The sequence below is a fragment of the Semicossyphus pulcher genome, unplaced genomic scaffold (genome assembly GCF_022749685.1).
Source record: "Semicossyphus pulcher isolate SPU_LCO1_2020_fin unplaced genomic scaffold, fSemPul1.0.p SCAF_6, whole genome shotgun sequence".
Lineage (NCBI taxonomy): Eukaryota > Metazoa > Chordata > Actinopteri > Labriformes > Labridae > Semicossyphus > Semicossyphus pulcher.
The window spans coordinates 4,557,545-4,580,303 of record NW_027211737.1 but is presented as its reverse complement, the minus strand read 5'-3'; the positions used below and the strand labels follow the sequence as shown (position 1 = coordinate 4,580,303).

The window sequence follows — 22,759 nt, the reverse complement described above, 5'->3', positions numbered from 1 at the left end:
AGCTAGAAATATAAGCCTCTGTAGGTCATTAGTATGCTAATAGATGTGTAATCAAGGGAGAGTCATTACCCTGAGCTGTTGACCTAATGGCAACAAGCATCGTTAGTACCCTCTGGTGTTGGTGGGTCGTTAGGTTCACATGATCCTGAGTGTGAGTGTGATCTTAGCTGTTTGGACAGAGAATTCAACACTGCATTGTAAGTGGGTGATAAGTGATGTCTTGGTGTCCTTTGTCCAAAGGACGCTCCTTTGAAGACAGCAGGGATCACATCCTGGCCAGAGAAGACCGCTTGTTTGAAAGAGGTGTCAAGGAAGGATCTATGTTAAGTCTGTGTGGTTGTGATTTTGTCCTTCCAACTTTATGTTCATAGTCACAGTATTTATTTTGGAGAGTACAATGTTCTTATGCTGATAGAGATACAAACTCCAAAGAGAATATATGAATTACAAGATGTATTTAAACTTAACAAACCTTTTAGAGCCTATGTCTGCCTCTGGAGCAGCTCTGCCTCCCCAGGTATTTTCTGAAGAATAAAAAACTACATGTCACCTGAAGACTGACTTGGTGGTAATACAGGTGGCCGTTTTTATATTATTTGGTGTGGAAACAGTTCTATCAGTACATACTATCAGTACTCCTGGTGAAACATGCAATAACATTATGGGTTTGAAAACTAATGAAACTCAATTGACTAGTGAAGGAAATGCAAGTAACATTTGACCCAGGTATGACTGTTATGGCAAATATTAATATGATATCCTTTTCTAGATTTAAATTGTGCAAATCTCTGTAGAGTGCAATCAGCAAGTACCCAACACATTTTCCAATAATTGTCTGCCTGCAATCAGAGTGAGGGTCATGATTATTGGACAATATCATGTGCAGTTCATATGGTTTCCTCAAAGCAGTCAGTGTCTTCTTAAACCGAGCTGCATAAAGTGCAAAGTCCTCCTACTAGAGTCCTGGTTCAACCACCAGGAAGTCAATGTGGTCCTTCTCTTTTGTCTTGAAGGCCTCAGCGATGATCCGGGCGGCGTCTTTATGCTCCCGACCTCTCAGCGAGATGCCGTTGACCTCCAGGATGACCTGACCCACCTTTATCTGGCCGCAGTTGTGAGCTGAACCTCCTTTCTGTAAACAGGGACATAATGGACACAAAAGAAGGAAAGGCTTAGAGAGAGCCTCATTCAGTGACTAATCAGTGATTAGTCAGGAGAAAACTGTTTCTGTTGTTATAACCACTTACAGTACACAGAAACTTTTCTACCATTTGGTACAAACTAGAGTTTCAGATCCTCCAATAATTGTACATTTTATTCTTGGATGTTTAGTGTAGTTGTAATAGCAGAGCTTTCCTCTGCATACACTTATAGAAAGGAAAGAGAGACCAATGAAGACACTGAGATGTCCTTAGTGATGTCTAAATGTGTGGTTCTATTTAATTCTTCCGAAACTGCCATAGGCCATGCTTAGTACTGGATATGATCCTTCTTGCACACTTGCAGGTCAAGTATCTCTCATTTTGGATAAGCTAACAGAGGTAGGTACAGGGAGCCTATTCTCATGTCTCCTTTTTAAGTTTATTACCATGCTGCTGAGTGTTTTCCCTTGCTTTGATTGGCATACCTGCTTCAAAGCAGCGAAAAGCTCCTTAGTATTGTATTTCTCCCTGATGTGTGCTTTCCCTCATTAAAGCCTGCAACAGGAGCTCCCTGGTCTCAGGGCAGAGGCTGCTACCTGGCAACTGGTTTTGCTTGTAGACGCAGAGTGATTTACAAATGAGCATAGACCCTCCCCACCTCAGGGTGTCTTGCCCGGACAGAGGGCTAAGAAAGTTCATTGTTTTGCAGCTAAAGTTGACAAGCTAGCCACTGAAATTGCTGAGATTAAGAGACTCCCTCTTAACCTTTAACTAGCAATCTGGAGGGGAGGTTGTGGAGCCTGTGGGCTGCTCACTCAGAGTAGGAGGAGGGTGCCCTGTCTACAAGAGCTTACTGTAGCCAGTTCTGTGAGGACAGGTCGGAACACAGGGAAATACAGGCTTCTAGATATGCTCTAACAGAGGGTTCCAGGAGACAGGAAAAATGGATCCAGTGCAGGTTCTGAGGCTGCCCCACCAACAGTTAATCCAAAGGTCCAACCAACACTGACCTGCTGGGGCCTGAATGAAGCAGGCGTTCAGGCTAGTACATTTTTTAGTCTGACTACAGTCGGCGATCTCACATATGATCAGGTACTCAGGAAGGAAATAGACTCCAAGAACTAGAACTGAAGACACAGCTAAGTGGGTTCTACTCAGTAAATGTTTCGATCCTGAAAGAGAGGGTGGGTTTTGCCCTATCCTGGATTTTAACACATTTCTTAAGAAGTAACCCATTTACAGGCTGAGTACAGCAGATGTGCTCCAAACCCAGATTCGGTAGGGACATCTTTAGTGATGAGGTGGGATTATATACTATGTACCCCCTATTCTATGGTCAGATCACATATGACTTGTTGATACAAAATATTTGACCTGCACATGTGGGAGAAGGATCATGTCCAGTGCTAAGCACCACCATTGGCGATTTACTACATTTCATAGAACCACAGTTATGCTTAAAACTCTTGTTTTGACTGCAACATGTTCATTCCCAACTCGTCAAACACAGCAGCTTGATCAATGATATGACAGGTACCACTGTAGCATCAGTTTTTCATGTGCAGGGCTCTGCTGTCAAATGAATCGTTGGGCCATGTTTTTCTTTTTAAAGGGTGTTTCTGGTATTTTTAGGGCCAATTTTTAGGTCCAAAAAATAAACAAAGCCCATTCCTACCATTGTGAGAGAAGGCTTTATTACAGTTTAATAAATAAAATTAATATTATACAGACATCTTTATATAAAATGGGATTGTGTTGGTGGATTTTTGATTAATTATCTCAGTAATTCTATAATCCTTGCTACAGACCTGCTTGTTTAATGCTGCCCTGCAGGTTTTATTTGTGGATGGAGGCCGGCACGAGTAATCCTCTTGTTGAGCTACAAATACTGTTTTTTATTAACAGGTTTTAGCATCTGCACCATTCACACTAATTAAAAGAAAATGCTGCAGCTGAAAAAATCCAATTAGACAACTGTAAAAACAGAATGTGAAGTTGGCTGCGACTGTAGCTTTCATGAGGTTTTCATTGTTTCAATACATGTGACTGTCAGTGATGCTAACACTAAATCCTGTTTTCCTGAGGGAATTCCCAGGAATATTATGGCTATAATCAACCAAAGTGGATAAGGTGGTAAACAAGTTAAAATAGGATCTCCAGTTGATGTTGTGTTGTCAGCAGGTTTCACTGTCATAAAATGGCCAAAACAAATCAGTTATTTCCGCACTTATTTGAAATTTTCAGTATTATGCACAAGTCATAGTTCTTCCCAGTTCCTACATGAAAAAGAAATTATCTTCTATTCCTGAACTTGAGATACAGGAAGTGAGTGATCTAATCTGTCATACTAAACATCGATTGTTCCGCTCTTACAGAAAGGGGAAGTTCTGAGGATTCAAGGTCACAACCAGGACTTCATTAAAAGCGTTTTGCAATGACAACAATCTCCATCCAGAAGAGCATTTTAGCACCATTTCAGAACTATTCCTTCATACACTCGTGAAAACGGTTATCACAGGACCATTCATTTACACTGGACATGCTGGTGTAAACAGACAAACAGAAAAAACACTGGTTCTCTGCTGGGACTTATCATTACCATCATATGCCTCTGCAGCCTTGTTTCCTTTTATCTTGTATTGCAGCAAAAAAATCCCCAATGACCCAAAAAGCATTTCCCCACCCGTGGACCAAAGAAAGAGATCTCTGAAAAACTGTTGATGGGACAAACTGCAAACAAGGTCGATTATGCCTCCTTATATTCATTAATTTTTCATGCTTGTGGATTTTAAATTAATAAAACTTTCTTAAGCCAAGAAAAGCAGTTTAGAAATCCCTGATGTCATCACAATGTAAGTCTATGGGCTGAAGCAGCAGCCAGGGCTGCTGGAGAAACACTACATACAATGTGATGACATCATGGATTTTCAAATCCCTTTTTTTGGCTCAAGGAAAGGTTCATAAAAATCATACCTCCATGAACTCTGAGGTTTTCTGTCAACAGTTTTACAGACCTGTCTTTTTTAATATCTATACGGAAAATATTTTGTGCTGCAGTGGAATATTTTCCTGCAGTACCTTGATTTACCACTGTGAAAATTGGAGTCAATCCCTTTTCCGTGCCTTTCTGAAAAATCCATGAGAAAGGCTGATGTTACTGACGCATCATAAGAACGATGAGACCCAATTAGCAAGCAAAAACCAAAGCAGAAAGTGTGACTTTTCGAACTCAAACAGGTTCTGCAGCATTTCCAAAAGTTTCAGTTTTAAAGGCTCTAGACGCCAGAGAGAGGTCGACACTTGGTGTAACAGCAGCAAAACAAATTAATGTATTAGTGCAGACTTGAGATGACGGAGATGAGTCATTTGTCATTAGAGTCTGTTTGCATGTGTGTGTGTGTGTGTGTGCGTGTGCGTGTGTGTGTGTTTGTGTGTCAATTTGTGCACTGTGTAACATGACCTTTTCTCTTCTACTCGGCGGTCAAACAGAGCCGTTGGGATAATCCATCCATCCATCCATTGATCCCCCCATCACTCAGGACAAACAGGACAAATTGCCTGATTCAATTTAATCCTCAGAGCTAAACATGTTTATTAGCTGTGACATTCAATTACAAAGCCGTAGCTGAAAACATCGCTGCAGGGCATGCAGGCCAAATTTAATGAATTCTTATTCTGCAGACTGGCCAAGACACTGTGGGTAGGGTAATGAATCAGACACACTCTCTGCTGCTTGTACAGCCATCACTAATGTGCCTATGAGCAAGGCATTAACCCGGCCTGCTTCACTGCAGCTACTTCTTGTGGCCAGAGGACGAAGCTGAGGTCATTATTAGCAGCTGACTCTTGTTAAAGCTGTAATGCATTAAAGGATTCAAGCATCCCACAGGCTGCATCACTGTGTTCTGTAAGACAAAACTCGAAATCAGACATATTACGGAGGAAATGAAAAGAAAGCTTTTCCAGCTGTTAAAGAGAGTTAAGGATGTAAGATTGGATGACTAAGATGCCTCATGTGTCAGAAGAATCTGTACTTGTGTCAGTGCGGGGAACGGAGGCAGGTCTGGATGCCAAACCCAATTCTTCCCCATACACAGCCATTCTTTTCCTCTGGCAGCGTCACTGACAGTTTTGGTCGAGTATCAAACCACCTGTTGACATGGAGGATTGTTCTGAAGGCGTTGAGAGGCACATTTTTTCTTCTTATCTGGCCACAACATGAAACAGACAGAATGAGCTCAGAGTTTTTGTCACTGAAACAAGCACAAAGTGTCCTCCCCACTCTGGGGGTGGAGCCTGTGACTGGGCGGGTTGGTGTGAGTGTTTGACTCACTCTGTCACATCAGCATAAGAAAATAATGTATGCATGTTTCTTTAATGTGAACATGAGATTATTGAGGGAATTAAAGCTCCTGTGAGGAACTTTCGGTTTGTGTTGATTTTGGCGCCCCCTGTGGACAAAGCCGTACCTCTTATCTCTTTGTCCTGCACATTTGTAAGTGGTGCTTTTTAACACAAAATCAACACAAAACCTGCTTTCTTTCATATGTCATGTCATATGTATCACTCACTTAAAATTTTCGCCCTGGAAAATGTAAACAAAGGCAGCGTGCAGTTAATCACTTCATCTGACACCTACCCCCCTCCAGTGCTTTCAGGCATTAGAAATGACTATATAAAAAGAATCAATCTTGTCGCTGATGGTCTGGTTTGCTTCTGTCATATAGAGTCATCAGAGTTAATTTCAGACTGTTTCATAACCAGTGAAAAACTCTTTAAGCTAGTGAGATGTGGGCTAATTTTCTGGTAGACTTCAATATAATCTGACGTCCTTATAGAAGCCCCCTGCTGACCAATAAAGAGAATAAAGGCTAAGGGCCTGTGTCCAATTATGCCGTTTTTTTGTGCTGGTGGCCCCTATATTCTATACAAAACGCAGTTCAGCGCTTTCAGCTCAAAATACCCACAGCGTCAGCTGTTTTCTGTCACTGCGCTCACGGCGCTCTCAGTTGAAAATAGTTCAAGTTTTGGAACACCGCAGCACATGTCAATGTCTCTTCTCCCTCACCGACCAATCAAAATCAAGAAGTGGCGGGACTTCAGATATCCACCTTGTCAACAACAATGGCGGAGGAGAAGCTAATTCTTTTCTAGTTTTCGAAGGTAGAATTTCCAGGGCAAGTTTATTTATGGAGCACCATTCATAAAGCCATGCTTGAATTCCAGGTGTAGAGCTGCTGCTAATTCCAGGACATGATTCCTTTACATCGTCTTCATGTTTTCTTTCTAAAGTTTCCTTGAATAAAAGCAATTAAGCACACAGAGCGATTTAAAACCGACTTAACAGTCACTTCCAAGGGAAGCGGAAGTGTTGCCTGAACTTTCCTGATCTAGCAACTTTAAGCGCCGGTGAGAAGCTCTGAAATCGAGGTTGTGGGCGCCGCCAGCGCATAAAGCGCTGTTAATGGACACAGGCCCTTAAGACACCTTAGCGTGAGCTTCTCTTTCAGATGCTACTTCCACTTCTTATGATCAGTCCGATAACAACTTATAGCTGAAAACCGTTCACTGTTTTTGCCCACAATAAATACTACTTTTTGTAGTGCCAGAGTTTTGTTTTCACTGCAGTTCACCCAAATCTCCTATCAAGTTTTGGAGCTGTGCGCGTTATTCTTTTACACATAAAACATAACACAGCAGACTCTCCAACTTGCAGGTTACATTAAAGGGCAGCAGGTGCCAAGCTTGACAAAGAAGAAGAACCTGTTATAAAAGAAGGAAATCTGTAGCCACAGCAAATAAAATATCCTGTTTGCCAAGCCTTTCGTCTACTCTGTCAAGTCAGCTGGGGTTAGAATGACTAATATTTAAATTTATTGTACACTTTAGTCTCTTCAACACCAACAGTGATTCAACTGTCTGTGTGTAACCATTTGGAAACCTGAGTGTCCCTTGATTAAATCCCCATGAAATTATTGGAATATAATTGGCCAAATGTGCATGTTGCTGTGTTGCCATGTTGAGCTGATTGTGGGGGACGTTGGGCTGATGAGCAGCTAAATGAGCGTGTGGGTCATCAGCATACAGGCTGACATTCCCTGTCATCCGCTGTCCTGAGTCTCACAGAGACGAGAGAAAGGAGTCATTGTTATGGAAATCGCTGCACAGTCACAAAACTCCTCAAGGATGCCCAGCGCATAAAACTAAGTTGTGCGTGCGCACGTGTGTGTGTGTGTGTGTGTGTGTGCTTGGGAGGGGGGGTGACTGCTGAGGTGACTGGGGCTGTAACTCATTCAGTGATTAGCTGATGTTATCGCCTCCACCCATCAGCCCATATAAAACACTTATGGAAATGTTCCACTTTGCTTTCTTGGTTCTTTGTTGAACTTGACAGATTGGGAAAGATGTCGGAGAGAAATATCAACAGCAAGACGCGTGTATGTAGGACTGATTGCTTCAGAGAGCTGCCGGTGCAAAACAAAGGTAAGACGCTGAAAGAAGAATAATCAGACGCTGAAGGTAGACAGAGTTTCTATTGAAAAGACTCGAGTGAATTTTCTCTGCATAATTTTTCATTTGAGTCAAGCTCAGTACCTTAAAGTAAAGACACTGAACACTGACACAGAACAAAGGCTTCTGTCCATAAATCAGCCAAACCCAGTAACACTGCTGTCTCACCTGAATGGTGACGATGCGTGGCAGAGGTTGGCGTGTGTTGGCTCCGCCCTCTATAGCGATGCCAAGGGTGTTGGCATTCTTCATCACTCGTACCAAGGTGGCCATGGTCGCTGGGACAGGGGAGGCCGTCTGCTGGGACACAAAGTGAAGACAAGTCACAAATTAGAGCAAGAAACAGCAAGATTAAACTTTATCTATCCAACACCGCAACATGTCGTAGATCTCGATCAGACCTGCAAACATACGTCAGAAGTAAGAGGCTACCTTACTTCTGACATAGGTGTTACTTTTGTTCTATTTCTGTGTTAACTGTTCTGCACTGAAACACCAGGAAAATTCCTTGTATGTGTAAACCTACTTGGCAATAAACTTGATTTAAACTTTACTGTGAGTGGTCAGGTGCATACCGGTGAGGTCGTCGGTTAGTTTAAACCTCTTACTCAGGCTTTTTCAAAGAACTACCTCTGTCACCCTGGATGTGTACCATAAATACTGTGGAAGGAAATGGTTTCAGTTTTCTTTGATCTTCATATTGTCTTTGTGTATCCTAAATTAGAGACCACAAACTATTAGTAGCTGAAGTAACAAACGCAATTATTTTTCCTTCTGGCAAATAAAACATAAATATGCTCACTAACTCCTAATTGGGACAATTACGTACAACAATGAGCACTTGTTTTCACTGATGACCTCTATGAGAGACTAGTGCCTGGTGGGGACAGGTGGCAAGTGAGGCAGAATCGAGACATTTTGTATATGTTTGGAAACTGTATGAGCTTCAGAGTAGTTAACATCCCAGCATGGCATTACTATTCTTTTCCCCTTTACTCTTCATTGTTTAACTGAATGAAATGATCTCCCTTTGGAGTTTGGAAGTGTACGACCATCAGCCACATGACTTTGACTCATCTGCAGCAGACTGCCAGGTATGCACCAGTCAGGAACAAAGATTATCTCCCAGGTGTGAGACATGAAGCTCAAAGCCAGACAGGACGAACTACCTCTGTTGTGTTTCTGTAACTGTGGCTCTCCTCTATATGTAAAGTGGATAGTTTAGTATTGTATAACTGCAGTAATTATAGGTTGCATGTGCAATAAAGACTAGCAGATACATAGATAAATGCTTTAAAGAAAATGGTACAAGAGTCGATCCTTAATTGTGTCTTTATTGTTACAGGAGCATTTGTATGTTTTAGATGTTAGAGCCGCTTTGAGCTGAGCTACATGTCGGTAAAGAAAACTGTGCAAACAGTTTTAACAAAAGTTTAGAAACATGCGTTTCTGATAAAGCTGGAAAACAAGGAGGAATAACTGAAACTGGAAAGGTAAAGTCTGAGGTTTAGGAGGGATGCTGAAGCAGTTTGAGTGTAAAGTGCTGTCTTTATCTTACCACACTGAATCTGCAATCCTCCCCGTATGGTTTATTGTTTGCTACAGCAAAAAACAATGCCTCTCTGTGTGATGCAGTCAGTGTTTGTGGCACTTAAAGGATTACATTTCACTGAAGTGCAGCTGAGAAATCAGATGAAACAGAAACATTTCTTTTTCTTGATGGTTTTCAAGATCTTTCTGGAGCTGTTTCATCTCCTCCTGCGACTTATTCACAGTTTCCTGCCTGTCAGCAGCTCCTCCTTTTCCTCGTGTTATTTACTCTGCATTGTAAGAGTACACTATTTTAAACATGTTTAGGATTTGCATGTAATGTTTATTTAGAACATGCCGAATTTGCTCAAAAAGATGTAAGCCGGTTAGGGTTGTTAAATTGGATCCACATTTTGGAAAATTCCTGTGATATTCCACATTTTACATATTATTCCAATTTTATTATCAAACTTCCTTGTATCTGTTTATGTTTACTGCATTGCAGAAAATCTTAGATCCCTATAAATATCCTTCTCTCTTTCTCCATCTCACCCTGCAGTAAAACTCTCCTTGTGATGATTGTGTATGATTAAACCTGCTTCATCTCTTGTGCCCGCTTTCATTATTTTATTGTAGATTTTATGTTCATTGTGGTTTTTATTATTATTTTAAATGTTTAATGCTTTTATTCTAAAGCACTTTGAATATTTGACTGAAGCTTTCTTGTCTTGCTGGAGTAATACAAGAGTTCAAAAGTTACTGCAGTTTGAAAGTGAATTTTACATTTATTTTTAGTGTTTTTTTTATCTAACCAACAGACTGGTGATGATTAAGCAAATACCAGCCGTCTGGTTATCCTATTAGCTTATAGCTTGCCTTTGATTCTTTTTAAATCATCCAGTGGTTGTATTCTGTGGACTTCTTTTCCTGCTGTGCCAATGGACTGTGCAAAACATCTGTGTGCTTTTGTCTGTGCATGAAATACGTCCGGAGTTTTTGAGCCTCTGTGATTAAAAATTTGCATCATGCAGTTATTTTATAATCTGCTTTAATGTTTTTGAGTTTGTACCAATTTCTCCTCTTTGTTTCTCAGTGTCTTGTGCCTGCTCTAATTTGAGGATTAGCCCAAATGGCACAGCTCATCTGTAATATTTTGACTATTCTTTTAAGCGTAATTTCTTTCACAATTATTTTCCCCCAGGTAAGATGGTAGAGGGTTTGAAGACAAACAAGACAAACCTCTAAATTACAAACACAGACCATTAAAAAAAACATCTTATTACACTCAAATAAGAAAACAAATTGAGTTTAAATGACTGTTTTGTCGTCCCATTTTGTTCTGTGAGTGATGGATTGTCCCTGACACTATCTCCTCCTCTGATGCAAATAAATTGAGACAGAGCGTACTTCATTTTTCTGTTAGTTTTCTAATCTGTTTGTTTTTTAATTGGCCTGCAGACACACAGAGAGCCCTCAGTGCTTTCAGCATTATGAGTCGGGGATAATTAATCTCACTGTCATGTGTGCAGTGCTTTCGTTTGTCTCTGAGAAAATGTGGTGTGAGTTATTTTTGCTAGCTTCATTTCCTAAAGCCAACGAAGGGAACAGAAAACATGATCAGCTGATCTTATAAACTAATAAGAGACTTGTTATTGATATTAATTGTGGCCTAAATCCAAACACATTTGTAAGTGTTGCAAACAGGTTTCCAATGTCGAAATAAAATCCTAAGAGTTTCACTGGAGTTGAGGTGTGCTCCGGTCACCTCGATGGTTTCATGTAAGGTGGCTTTATTTAAATCAAACATGTTTAAGTGAAAAGTAAGTTTCAAGTCTTGGCTCATATAAAAAAAAAAGTTAAATGACCTGAACGCTGTCAGAAACAAATAGCAGCGCTTTCTCCAGCGGGTAGACAGTAAACATGCAGGAGACTCCAGAGAGGCTGCTGTCCTCACTGAATGTGATGTCAGAGTTGGATGCTCGCTTGCTGTTAGCACGCAGTGTAAGTTTGGCAGCGAGTAGCTCCAGTGAATCAGTGTTGAAGCAGTGAGAGAGAAAATAACCCGCTAGTAGCCTGCTAACTCATAATGCTAACCTAGCTAACATTGGGGCCTGAAACAGCACAAAACACTGCACACACACGAGCAGCTGTGGCCAAAAGCTGCTTGTGTCTAAGCTCAAGTTTCATGTTTCCCCTTTTATATTTCCACCAAGACCATGGTGGGAAATAATCTCAACAGTGAACCAGTCTTTGTAAATGTTATTGTCTGTTATTGACACTTTCAATGTGAGGGAATTTCAGACTTAAACAGCATTTTTAAACTCTCATGCACTCTCATGCATAATTGTTGTTGAAGTGTTTTTTAAAAAAAATTTATGACAGCGAACTCACCTGTCTTGTGGCTCCTGCAGGAGGTGCGTGGGCCCCCAGCTGCTCCTGATGGCCCTGCTGGTTCTTGCTGGGTCGGGGGCTGCCGTCCTTACTGAGGCCTCCTGCCTCAGCAATATCCACCCCGCTGTCCTCACTCAGAGTCTGCCCGCTGTCTGACAGCTGGGACAGGGTGGCCCCTGGATGGGACAATGTCATGTTAGTGTACAGAGGCAGTACATACATGAGGACGGGTGTTGACTGATCTCGGATAGTGGCCCTCAGCACGGTTCATCGTGATAGTTGATATCACGATAGTGGTCGATAGTTTCATCTGTAATGGATATATAGTGCCTACAAAGGAAACTAATAAGAGAATAAGTTTAACTTATGAGTTAACTTATTAAGAAATTTAACTGTAACACAGTTGTACGAGTCTGGGACTCCATTACTTGGTAATACTTGTAGTGCTGAGAAATGAAGGAGCCTGAGACCCAAGAGAAAAATAATTTTGGGAACTCTACAAACTAAGATAAATTATAATTAAAGAGAAAGTAAACTTAAGCCCAAATACTGTTGCCTAGTTCTGACCAGACCTGATCTTATATTTTAATATATTTTGTATTTTAATGTGTTATTTTTGCTTAATGTCATTTTTCTTTTAAAGCTCTTAATGCTGTTTTTAACTGTGTAAAGCTCTTTGAATTGCTCTATGTATGAATGTCGCTTTAAATATACTTGCCTTGCCTATCGACATTTCTTTTTCTTATTGTGATGTCATTTCTTGGTGCTGTGAGAACTGACTTACGAGAGAAAATATTTAACTTTTGTGACTTGATGAAACAGACTGCTGATGAAGACTAACAATAAGTTACTAAGACAACTAAGCAGACAGAGAGACAGACAGACAGAGGGGGGCGGGGCCAGCAGCGGTGCAGAGAGCAGGTGTGCAGGTGTGTTTTGCAAAGTGATCAGATTAAAGTAGATTGTGAACTAAAACTTAATAAGGTGAAGAAGAGAATACAATTAAAGTGTGGAAGTAAGAAATATGCATCTAGAAAGAGGGTCAGTCTACATGTGATGTGCTTCTCACAGAAATCATTGATATATACGATTAATTGCAATCAATTAATTACAAAGCCTGTAATTAATAAGATTCATTTTTATTATCACCTGACAGCAATAGTTTTGATATGTGTGCATGCGCACAGACCTGGGTGCTACAACAAAATCCTCTTTCCCCACTGCTGAGAAGAATCCGAGAGGAAACACTGACAACCTTTTTATCTTCTTGTCATCATATCTGTACTGATGGCACTTTCCATATTGGTTTTTACTAACGTTATATCCTTAACCTGGTTTTATTTACCTGGTTTTTACTGATGGCATAGTATATTATTATTCTTATTTTTATCTTGTTTTTACTCAGGGTTACCCTTTTAGTCTCGAGCACTGTTGTCCCTTTATGTATCATGAAAAGGAGGCCGACTCACTCACTGCAAAGCAAATCTACTTACGGGTACAAATAAAGTAAACTAACCTAACCTGTAGGTTTTGTAAGTCATGCTCCTGTTTTGGTTTTAATTTAATAAAATTACAGAAATAACAAAAAAGACGTCATTAACAAATGTGAAAGAAGACGAAACGGAAGATAGAGGCACTGACTTTCTGTTGTGAAGAGATGAGAGATCAAGGCTCTACTTACTTTGGGTTTTATTTCAGATCATTTAAACAGGATCATACAAATATCCTGCAGCCAGACCGCAGGAGGGTTAAAAGGGTCCATCTATCGTATGTTCATATCTTCTTTACAGTAAATATACAGTGAAGTTATTGTGTATATAAACAATATAACCACACACTACTGGATTTCTGGACTTACTTTTAAGAAATATTGAATTATTTTATGTGGCACTATCACCTGTTTGTTGTACAAAGCTTTTTGTTGTTTCTATTTATTTTTACTTATTTTATAAAAATGTATCTGTTCTTCTCTCTTCAGTCCTGGCCCACAGCGGTCTTATCTTAGATTAAACACATTATTGTTTTCACTCACTCGCTCACAAGAGTCAGTATTTTTGTGATGTTGTGCACAGAATAATAAACCACACGTAGTCTCACAGCCAAAAACCTCTCCACAGTGTGAAACCTCATTGCATGTGTTGATGTGTGATATGTGAAGTTCCTTTTAGTAACACTGTGGTTGTAAAACATTTGTTATATAACAAAAATGATACAACGTAGTAAGCCTAAGTTAAATGTCAACCGTGGGTTAATTTCAAACAGAGCATGAGACAGGTGATTCTTCCTCAGGCTGAGACGTGTGAGGTTTATCTCTGATGACACTGATGCTGTGTGTGAGTGCTGGGCAGTGACCTTTCTCACATGCAACACACAAAGGTCAAGACTGTATGAAGGCTGCCTCATGTATGCACCGCCGGGGGGGGGCGAGCCGGTCAAAGGAAACTTTATCTTTGTCTTGGTTTTTACTTCATTCTGTGATGTGTAATTATCCAATATATTCTCTATATCTAAATAGTTCTTTTAACATTTCAGCATAAACTCCATCTTAGTTTATTCTTACCATTTTGTTCTTGTCACGATGCGTTTATGTTGTTACTTATGGAATCGAACTCTTTTTTTTTTTAATTCTGCGGTTGTGAAGCACTTTGTGATTTTTGTTTTGAAATAATTTTTACAGTAGAGAAACAATGGTGACATAAAGATAAAATATAATTTCTGTCCTTTTGCAGTCTACAAATGTTTGTCATTTTGTAATTGACTAAAAAAATTGGAAAAATGCAAAAAAAAAGTGAAACATTATATTTAATAATGCTGTTAAAAGGTGTAATCTCAAACTTTTTCATGTAAATAAAGGTCTGTTAAGTCACTATCTATCACCAATGAGGTAACACAATGGTGACTGAGCCTATGGCCCACTGATGAAAGTCTTTGCATTTGCACTATATCATATTTTTATGGCCCGGGTGTCTGTGGCGACATTCACGGAACAAATCACAAGTACGCCCAGTTAGCGACGCATCTTCCGCAAAAACCCTGGATGCTCGCTCATGTGTGCAAGTGTCCGCGCGAGCGCATACAAGAAGGTTCCCTCGACGACCGACCGTGTCGCTAGGGATGAGGATTTTCTGAAAGTTACATATAGCACCTTTAATTACAATATGGTCACTCCTGCCCAACAATGACAGAGGCCTTATGTTGTGCAATATGTGTGATTGACACTCGGAAGTCTTCTGGAGGTCAAAGGACTGTGAGGGAAATTCCTGTGATCAACATAACGTTTCATCCATGAACATGTGTTTGTGAATATGATCACGCCTTTGTCGAAAATTGATTCCTAACTAGTGAAGAAATGTGTCTCATGTGTTCACCATTGTATATGTGTGTTTATGTTGTAAGCCAATGATAAATAAGATCGCTCAATGTAAGGAAGTTTAGTCTGGATGGGAGTGTGAAACCCCTTCCTATGTGTGTTACGTTGTCTGCTGTATCAGAGAGATGTGAGTAAAAGAAGATTAGGGATGATTGATAGGGATATTGATTATTTAATGAACTCAAATGACATCCTGAGTATGTGTATCCTGTTGTTTTGTCAAAGCCTAAAGTCCACTGTCTCAAGCGTTATAAGAAGGGGAAGAAACTGTTACTCTACAGTCATTACAGGATGGCTCTTGCTTGCAAGCAATAATGGTCGACCACGTTACTGAAATGTTGTGCTGGCTGATATTTTGTTACCCTCTCTCACCAATCCTAGACAAAGACTGATTTTCAGTTGTCACGACAGGACGTTTCCAGGCAGGCTTTTATTCTGAAACATCTGCAGGAAACATAGTCTGTCATTGAAAATAGCTTAACAAAGGAGGCAAATTAAAGTTTTGGAATCAATACGTTCATGGAAACAGAACATCTGTGCAAAATACAAAGTCAATGTTGTGTAAATTAGATTAAAGCAGAATTTATCATGTGTGATATGTATTGGGACTGTGGGGGGCCTACATTAAGGTCCAGACTCCAGTATTTTGTGCTCGCATTTTTAACACTGTAAAAATAAGAAGAAGTGAATGAATATATCTGCTGTCACATTGTATATTTACTCCCTGCTATCAGTGATGTGTTATTTAATACAGTCATTGGTAAAGTTGCATTAGGTAAACAAATACGAACTCTATTGGTGTTATATCTTATGTTTAAGTATTATTTTTAAACTGTATATATTTCTAGTCAGGGAGACAACACACACACACACATACACACACACACACAGACACAGACTTGTGTACCTCTTTGCTGTGGTCTGGAGTCTGCAGACAGCCGGTTCATGTCAGTTACGATGATTTTCTGGGTGAGAGCCGGCGAGCAGGGCCGGTCAGGACTACAAGGTGGAGCAGCAGGTGTGATGAGGGAGGGGCAGGGGGAGGGGCATGGTGAGGGACGGGGTGATGGATGAGGGGACACCATGGGAGAGGCCGCTTTGGAAGAGGAGGCAGACTTTGACAAGACGGAGGACTTCTCGTAGGAGTTGGATCTGGAAGAGAGTCTGACAGACACCTCCGGCTTAGCAGAGTCCCGGTGGTGGAGGAAGCCCGGGCAGGTGTGGTGTCCCGAGCTGGGCCGGCTGTGGGGGGCAGCGTGGTGGTGGAAGTGATGGGAAAAGTGGGAGTGGTTGAGGTGTTCAGAGTCGGAGAGCTGGAGGGAGCTCTGGCAGGTGTGGTGGAGTTGATTGGGAAGCGAAGTGTGGTGGCAGGTACCAGAGCAGGAGTGGTGGGTGGAGACTGGGGAGGGCTGGCTGATGGTGGGGAGGGATTTAAGTGACTTGTGGAGGCACTCCTGAAGGAGCCGGGTGGGGCCACTGAAGAGGAGACTGGAGCTGGGCTGCACCAGCCGGGCTGAAGGCTTCCCTCTGAGCTCCCTCTCTCTGGACGGTCTGCTCTGAGCCTGGAGGGGAGCAGCTCTGAAGGGGGGAGGAGATTCAGCTGAAGCCTGCCTCTCGTCCTGTCAGGGAAAAGAAGGCAACAGGAAACGTGAATCAAGCATGATAGGTGCAGTTATCTCTCTGAGCTTAATAAGTAACTAAATAAAAAAATAGATAAAAATCCTTAAGATGTCAGTCCGGGTTGATTTAACACCTGTGGTTACTGACTTCTTTAATTCTGAAAAAGAAATGAGGAATTTCATTTTAATGCCTCTGTGTTGAATGTATGGCTATAGAGCTATGATGTTTGAGCTTAGCTTTGCAGAATGGAAAATTGGCAGTCAGGGAAAACAGCTAGCCTGGCTCTGTGGGATAATTAATCTGCAACGCCTCTGACGCTTTAAAGATGGTTCAATCTGTGCACAAACCAGGATGTAAAAGTGTTGTTTGACCATCCATCGCTCCATCTTTCTACACATCATGCATCATAAATGTCTGTCTTCCTAAAGTCCCCTGACTTGTTTGTGTCTGAGCGATGGTCTGTGTGAAGTCTCTCTGCTGCAGTCGGTGCAGTGATAATAATCCTACACTTTCTTGATGTGGGATGTAATGAACAGCTTTAATGGAGGTCCTAGTGGGACTCTCAGCTCTAAATCTCCTTATGAGAAGCTAATTAGGCCTCTCAGAATATAGAGGCATTGTGGTGCGATACATTTTATCTCCATTTTTAAACGGTATTCAAAGAGGGACAAGCATGCATCTAAACAAAGACTGGCACATACCAGTGCTATGCTTTGTAAGGCATTAATGTTCTCCCCCTCTCCTTTTTCCGTCCAGCCACCAGCAGAGCCGTCAGTCTGAAAGAAACAGTATGAAGCGTTTTAGTACCACATGGCTCATTCTGTTACTTCAGCCTACTTAATGCAGATGCCAGATGGATGGGATCTGCCCCACAGGACAACATAATGAGTGCAGGAAAGTTTGGACAGTTAGAACAAAGTGTTTGAGAGACAGCTTTTTATGCAACAGCTGAACTGTTTGAGGTCCTTTCAGGCTCGAGGCTCTTTTGTTTCATCTCTACAGAGTTTTCACAGTGGGCTTCAGGGAGCCCCAGGAGACTTTAAAGAGGTCCAGATCGTCTTCCAGTGTCATTCACTATGAATTAACATATGTGACACGAGTAAGACTATTGAAAATAAGAAGCTTACAACACATAGTACGTAGAAACCTGTGGGTTTGTTGTTTAGTCTGTTGGCTTGAACCAACCGCTCTGCTCCTGGAACCCGTTCTGTCGCCTGGGAGTCCTGTTCCATGATTTCTTTGGGGACTCCCTGAAAACAGTAATTCTTCGGGGGCTGTGCCTACCATCCTGTGTCAGACAGAGTGTTGTGTGTCTGATTCTCGTTGGCTCACAATGGTTGTCGTCTCTTTTTGGATAAAATACCTAAACTGTAATCTGCCTACAGATTCTACATTACTATGTAGAATCTGTAGGCAGGGAGATGGATTTTTAGTACAGGAAGTGTTCTGGTTTCCGTTGTACGCTTGTAGTCCAAGTTGTATTGACTAATCACGTATCAGCAGGCTGCAGCATATGCATGAAAAACAGTCCATGTGGAGAGCAAAAGCAGGCGGAACATAATCCGCTGTAATGACATCTCTGCTCCCATCAGCGTCATGTGACAACGATTTATCTTATTAATCTCTGAAACAGACATCTGCATGCTAACAGCTAACAATCTGTTCTAGATCTAAGATTCAACTTCACATAAACTCCCTGACGCTGTGCCATGAAAGCCGTTCAGCGTTTAGATTTCCCGACTTCCTTGAATGCATCAGAGATGATGGGTCCGCCCTCCGTTCAACAAACTTGTCATGTTAAAGTAGTTTTCTTCTCCTCTTGAGGACAGACCTGACAAAGCTTCATGTTGTTCCTAATCTGCATCATGATGTTGTTATTTCAGAAAACTGAAGAGCTGTTAATTAAAGTCGATCACAAGAAAATCTGTTTCTTTTTCGGCTTCATCCCGCTGAAGTCAGCCAGAGTGCAGCCTCTGTGTAACTTACTGTTTAAACTGAGACTCAGCACAAACAGATGAACACACGGTCGCTTCTCAAGTTGCTAAGTGGTCTGTAAACAATGTAGAACACGGGAAAGGAAGTCTTGGCTCGTTTATCGCTAAATATTGGCTTAATCAGATAACTGTAAAAATTCACCATCACTCCCAGAGGCTATATAGTCAGCCTAAACTGTGACCTCAAAAGTACTTCATGAAGCTGATCTTTGTGTTAACGTGCAGATTAAAGTTCCAGGAGAGGTCAGCCTGACTGAAACTTCACACAGAGATGATGTGTTTGTTTGTCATCATCCTTTAATGAAGAGACTCTTAGATGTGTGCTCCTTGTAACTTTACTGCTGCACAGCTGCAACCGGCTGCAACTGTTGATCAGCACCAGGGGATTACACTGGAATGTATGGATGACTAAACAGAGCTGAAATATAAAGAGATTCGGATTGACTAAATCATTTCCAAAAAAGTAATCCATGCAGATCTACTGTTTTGTTGTATGTGGTGAAACAGTTTGGTCAGGTTCAGGAAAAGATCATTGTTTGTGCTTAATCAATCCATCAGCATTGTATGTTGGTTTAACACACAGAGGTGTCCTGCGTTAGAGTGTAACAGCTTTTATTCTGAAAAACCATCCAGGCAAACTACTTTGTTTCTATGCAGTCCCAATTTATTTGTGGCAGGCCAAACCTTATCTCCTGGTGATTTTAAATCTCTAAACCTCCATATGGATCGTAAGCCTCCTTCTGACATGAGGAGCAGCACAGGTGTAAAGAATAAAGGGCTTTTCTTTTCACTTAACAACGTCTCCACGTGTTCACAGCATCAATCATTGAATGAGCTTTTCATGGCTGGATTAGAGGAGGGGTCACCACAACACCAGATTTACTTATTGAAAAAACTTTAATATTTCAGCTAAAATAAAATATGCTTTCTATTGGTTTTAAACTTAAACAGCAGCATCCTCCACTTATTTCCCATCAGAATCACACAGTTGTCTCTTAGACTCCATTTTAAAAAGTGAATCCATGCTCCAAAAGGTCTGTGGGGATTGTTATGTCATTATATTAATATAATCTTATTATTCCCTATTGAACTCTTGAAATGGAACTGGGCATTAAGGAATCAGTGGGAGGCAGATTTGGGGAATTATCCAATTTATATTTTAAATTGCTGTCGATTGTCTGAAATTAAGTGAATTGGCTAAGTTCAGTCCTTTACTGCAGGCAAGCAGCCACCACCCTCACACTCCGTCACACTCACACTTACGTTTCAGTTTCCGTTATTCTAGAAATCCATATTCAAAACTTTTCAGATGATTTTAAGACATATTACTTATACTGGAGTGAAGTAGCTCCCCTGATACACTGGAGCCATTCTGGTGCCCGAGGTGGGCTTAGGATTTAGTGTCCCACACCTCAAATGGTATACTATCAGTCATCTGCCACACAATACCATCTTTTAAATATATCGCATCACATTTGGCAACACAGTTATCCAGAAGAGACCAGATAAGATTTGATATTTTAATAAAGATCGAGTTTACTACAATGTGTATTTGAGGATCAGGACATCGTCGGGCCTTAGACCACGAATGAATTGATGAAACTGTATGCCCTCCTTATTCACAATCACAGTAATCACGGACATTTAATAAATGTGTACCTCATTTAACATTGACTAGAGATGGGAAAATGTCAAATTAATTTGTTAACACGAGTTTATTGTAAAATTACAATGTTTTTTAACTCTGTTAATGGACTCACTATACAGTACATATTTCAGATAGAGTTTATGTGGTGTAGTGCTGTACCTCTTATCATCTCTCTTTCCTCTCTCTGTCATGCTGCTGCCTCTCTTTCCCTTCCTTTCTCTATTACAGGGATTCCAAGTGTGGTGCGCGCACCCCCTGGGGTGCTCGAGCTGCCTCACAAACACATGGGAAAATAGGGTCTAGGTTGAAGTTATCCTTTAACGTGCAGAAAAGAACTCAAGTGAAAACGGAAACTCAGTACTTTTTATGTGTTAAATAAGCTTTACCATGGGGTTATTTCTAAGACTAATTATTTGTTAAATTATTTAACATTATTTAACTGAATTTCCCCCCAGGGATTAATAAAGTATTTCTGATTCTGATTTCTGATTCTGAAATGACCAGAAAACATGATATATCGTTATTGAGATATGTAAATTCCTATATCGTGATATAGGATTTTGGCCATATTGCCTAGCCCTACACCAAAACATAAATCAACAATCATTGAGACGGTACTAGAGGCCAAGTTCCCCCCCTCCCCTCTACTGAAGATCAAGTTTGACTTTTCCCACCTGTACCTGAACCTCTCACATCTCTGGTCTCCTCTCGTTGTAACTTGTGTCAGGAAGTGCGCAGTGAGTGAGCAGTCGAGCCAGTGAGAGAGAGAGAGAGACAGAGAGAGACAGTAGCAGAGTGACGGTGAATGCGAGCAGACAGAAAGGCTGGGATTGCAGGTGTCAGCCTGGCAGTAGGCTTATAATTTAGTTGACAAAAAGCTTCGCACATCCGTTTCAAAACAGGTGCGTAGGAGAGGAACAAGTCATACAACAAAACCAGGTTTTGCCTGATGAAGGTCTCGTACTGAAACATTGCAAATAAATGTCTTATATCTGTGAAGGCTTATAGTTAATGTCGTACCCGGGGCTGCATTCAAAACGTTTGAGGCTCAAGCCAGCGCTCCCCAGAACGTGGCGCCCTAGGAGACTGCTTATGTCGCCTATGCCTTGAGCTGGCCCTGGATACACATCTTACTCACAAAGTAAGATGACTTGTACTGCTTAAATGAGAAGGTCTATTGAACAGTCATTTTCATTATGGCAGGATTCTCTTCTGTCAATCATTCTGAAACACACAAATCAGAGCAGACCAGAGCACTGATCTTGGTCTGCCAAATAAAATGTATATAAAAATTGACTACATTATTTAATTTTAAAATGTACTCTTATGTACTGTAAATATAATCCAGCAGGGATGTGTCTGCAGATCATATCTCATTAGTCCCTGACATAAAGCGTAAAGCACTCCACCCCCTCTCTTGGCATGCTCCTACATTTTACACTATGTTAATTACAGCTATTGGCTCTTCATAATGACTATCTCGTAAGCCAACCTGCATAGAAATATCTATCTAATGAGACAACGAAGTGTCACAACTCAGTTTTGCTACAATGAATCTTACTGTTTCTCGCTGAGTAACTAACTGCCTGTAAATTAAACACAATTAGCTTTTTTATTGAGGGGTTGTAATTTCACCACCACAGTAATGAGTGTGTCAGCGCGGGCAATTACACAGACACATGGTGCTCTGCTGCAAACAGCGTCACCAGCAAGATTTTAAGGCAGCAAATCACACTAAGGCAGATGCAATATAAACACCAGGAGTCCGGCAGAGGGCCAGGATCATGCAGAGGGAAATGACTCTCACTTTGCTCGAGCTGAAACCAAACTGTTGTAGGATAAAGTTACTCTGTTGGGTTTTATAACAGGACGGACCGAAGGAGGAAGTGGATCAGAAGCAGTGACCTGGCAGAATGAGGTCTCCGGGGATGGATGGTGGAAACAGTGAAACATCAATATTACAGAGTCTCTGACCTGCCACAGAGAGGAGCTGATCTGTGTCAAAGACTGATGCCATGGAGCACCATGGAGGGAGGGGGAGCATATCAGTGTGGTGACCCTCACACACAGTGATCTGTGTGGATCCTCTAATAATGAAAGTCAGCTCTGAACGGGGGTTGGAGAAGAAGTATAATGCAATATTTCCTTCTGCAACATTTTGTCTTCTATATTTTCCAAATCCTAACTTGTCAAAACCAGCAGCTTGCTCAGTCGCCTCACTGTCCTCTAGTTCAGCGGTTTTCAAAGTGTGAGGCGCCAGAGGACTTCAGGGGAGGCGCAGCGTGAGAAAAAATAAACCAGAAAAACTAGAGAGAGAGAGAGACACGGATAATGGAGCGAGCAGAATGACAGTGTGAGACCATGTTAACTACAGCTTCATATTCAGTGTTGCCAACATTCGGCGACTCTCCAGACCCCCTTGGTGACTTTTTTACTAAAAAGTGACTAGCAACAAATTTAGTGACTTTTTTAGACCAGTGAAATATATCATATCCATGTCTGCTGCACGGAGTAATCACAGTTCACGGCTCCTTTGCCAACAGCTCCGAGTTAC

General features: G+C 41.2%; 1 protein-coding gene across 1 annotated transcript in view; it reads right to left on the bottom strand.

The window, feature by feature from the left end:
• Window positions 1-955: 955 nt before the first annotated feature.
• The window catches only part of whrnb (whirlin b), a 97,052-nt gene continuing 75,248 nt past the window's right edge, over window positions 956-22,759 (bottom strand). Inside the window, exons 8-12 of the mRNA XM_069683670.1 lie at window positions 17,265-17,339; window positions 15,851-16,562; window positions 11,574-11,749; window positions 7,821-7,952; window positions 956-1,132 (exon numbers count right to left, since the gene is read on the bottom strand). Coding sequence (XP_069539771.1) covers window positions 956-1,132; window positions 7,821-7,952; window positions 11,574-11,749; window positions 15,851-16,562; window positions 17,265-17,339 — 1,272 coding nt within the window. The remainder of the gene's footprint in view (window positions 1,133-7,820; window positions 7,953-11,573; window positions 11,750-15,850; window positions 16,563-17,264; window positions 17,340-22,759) is intronic.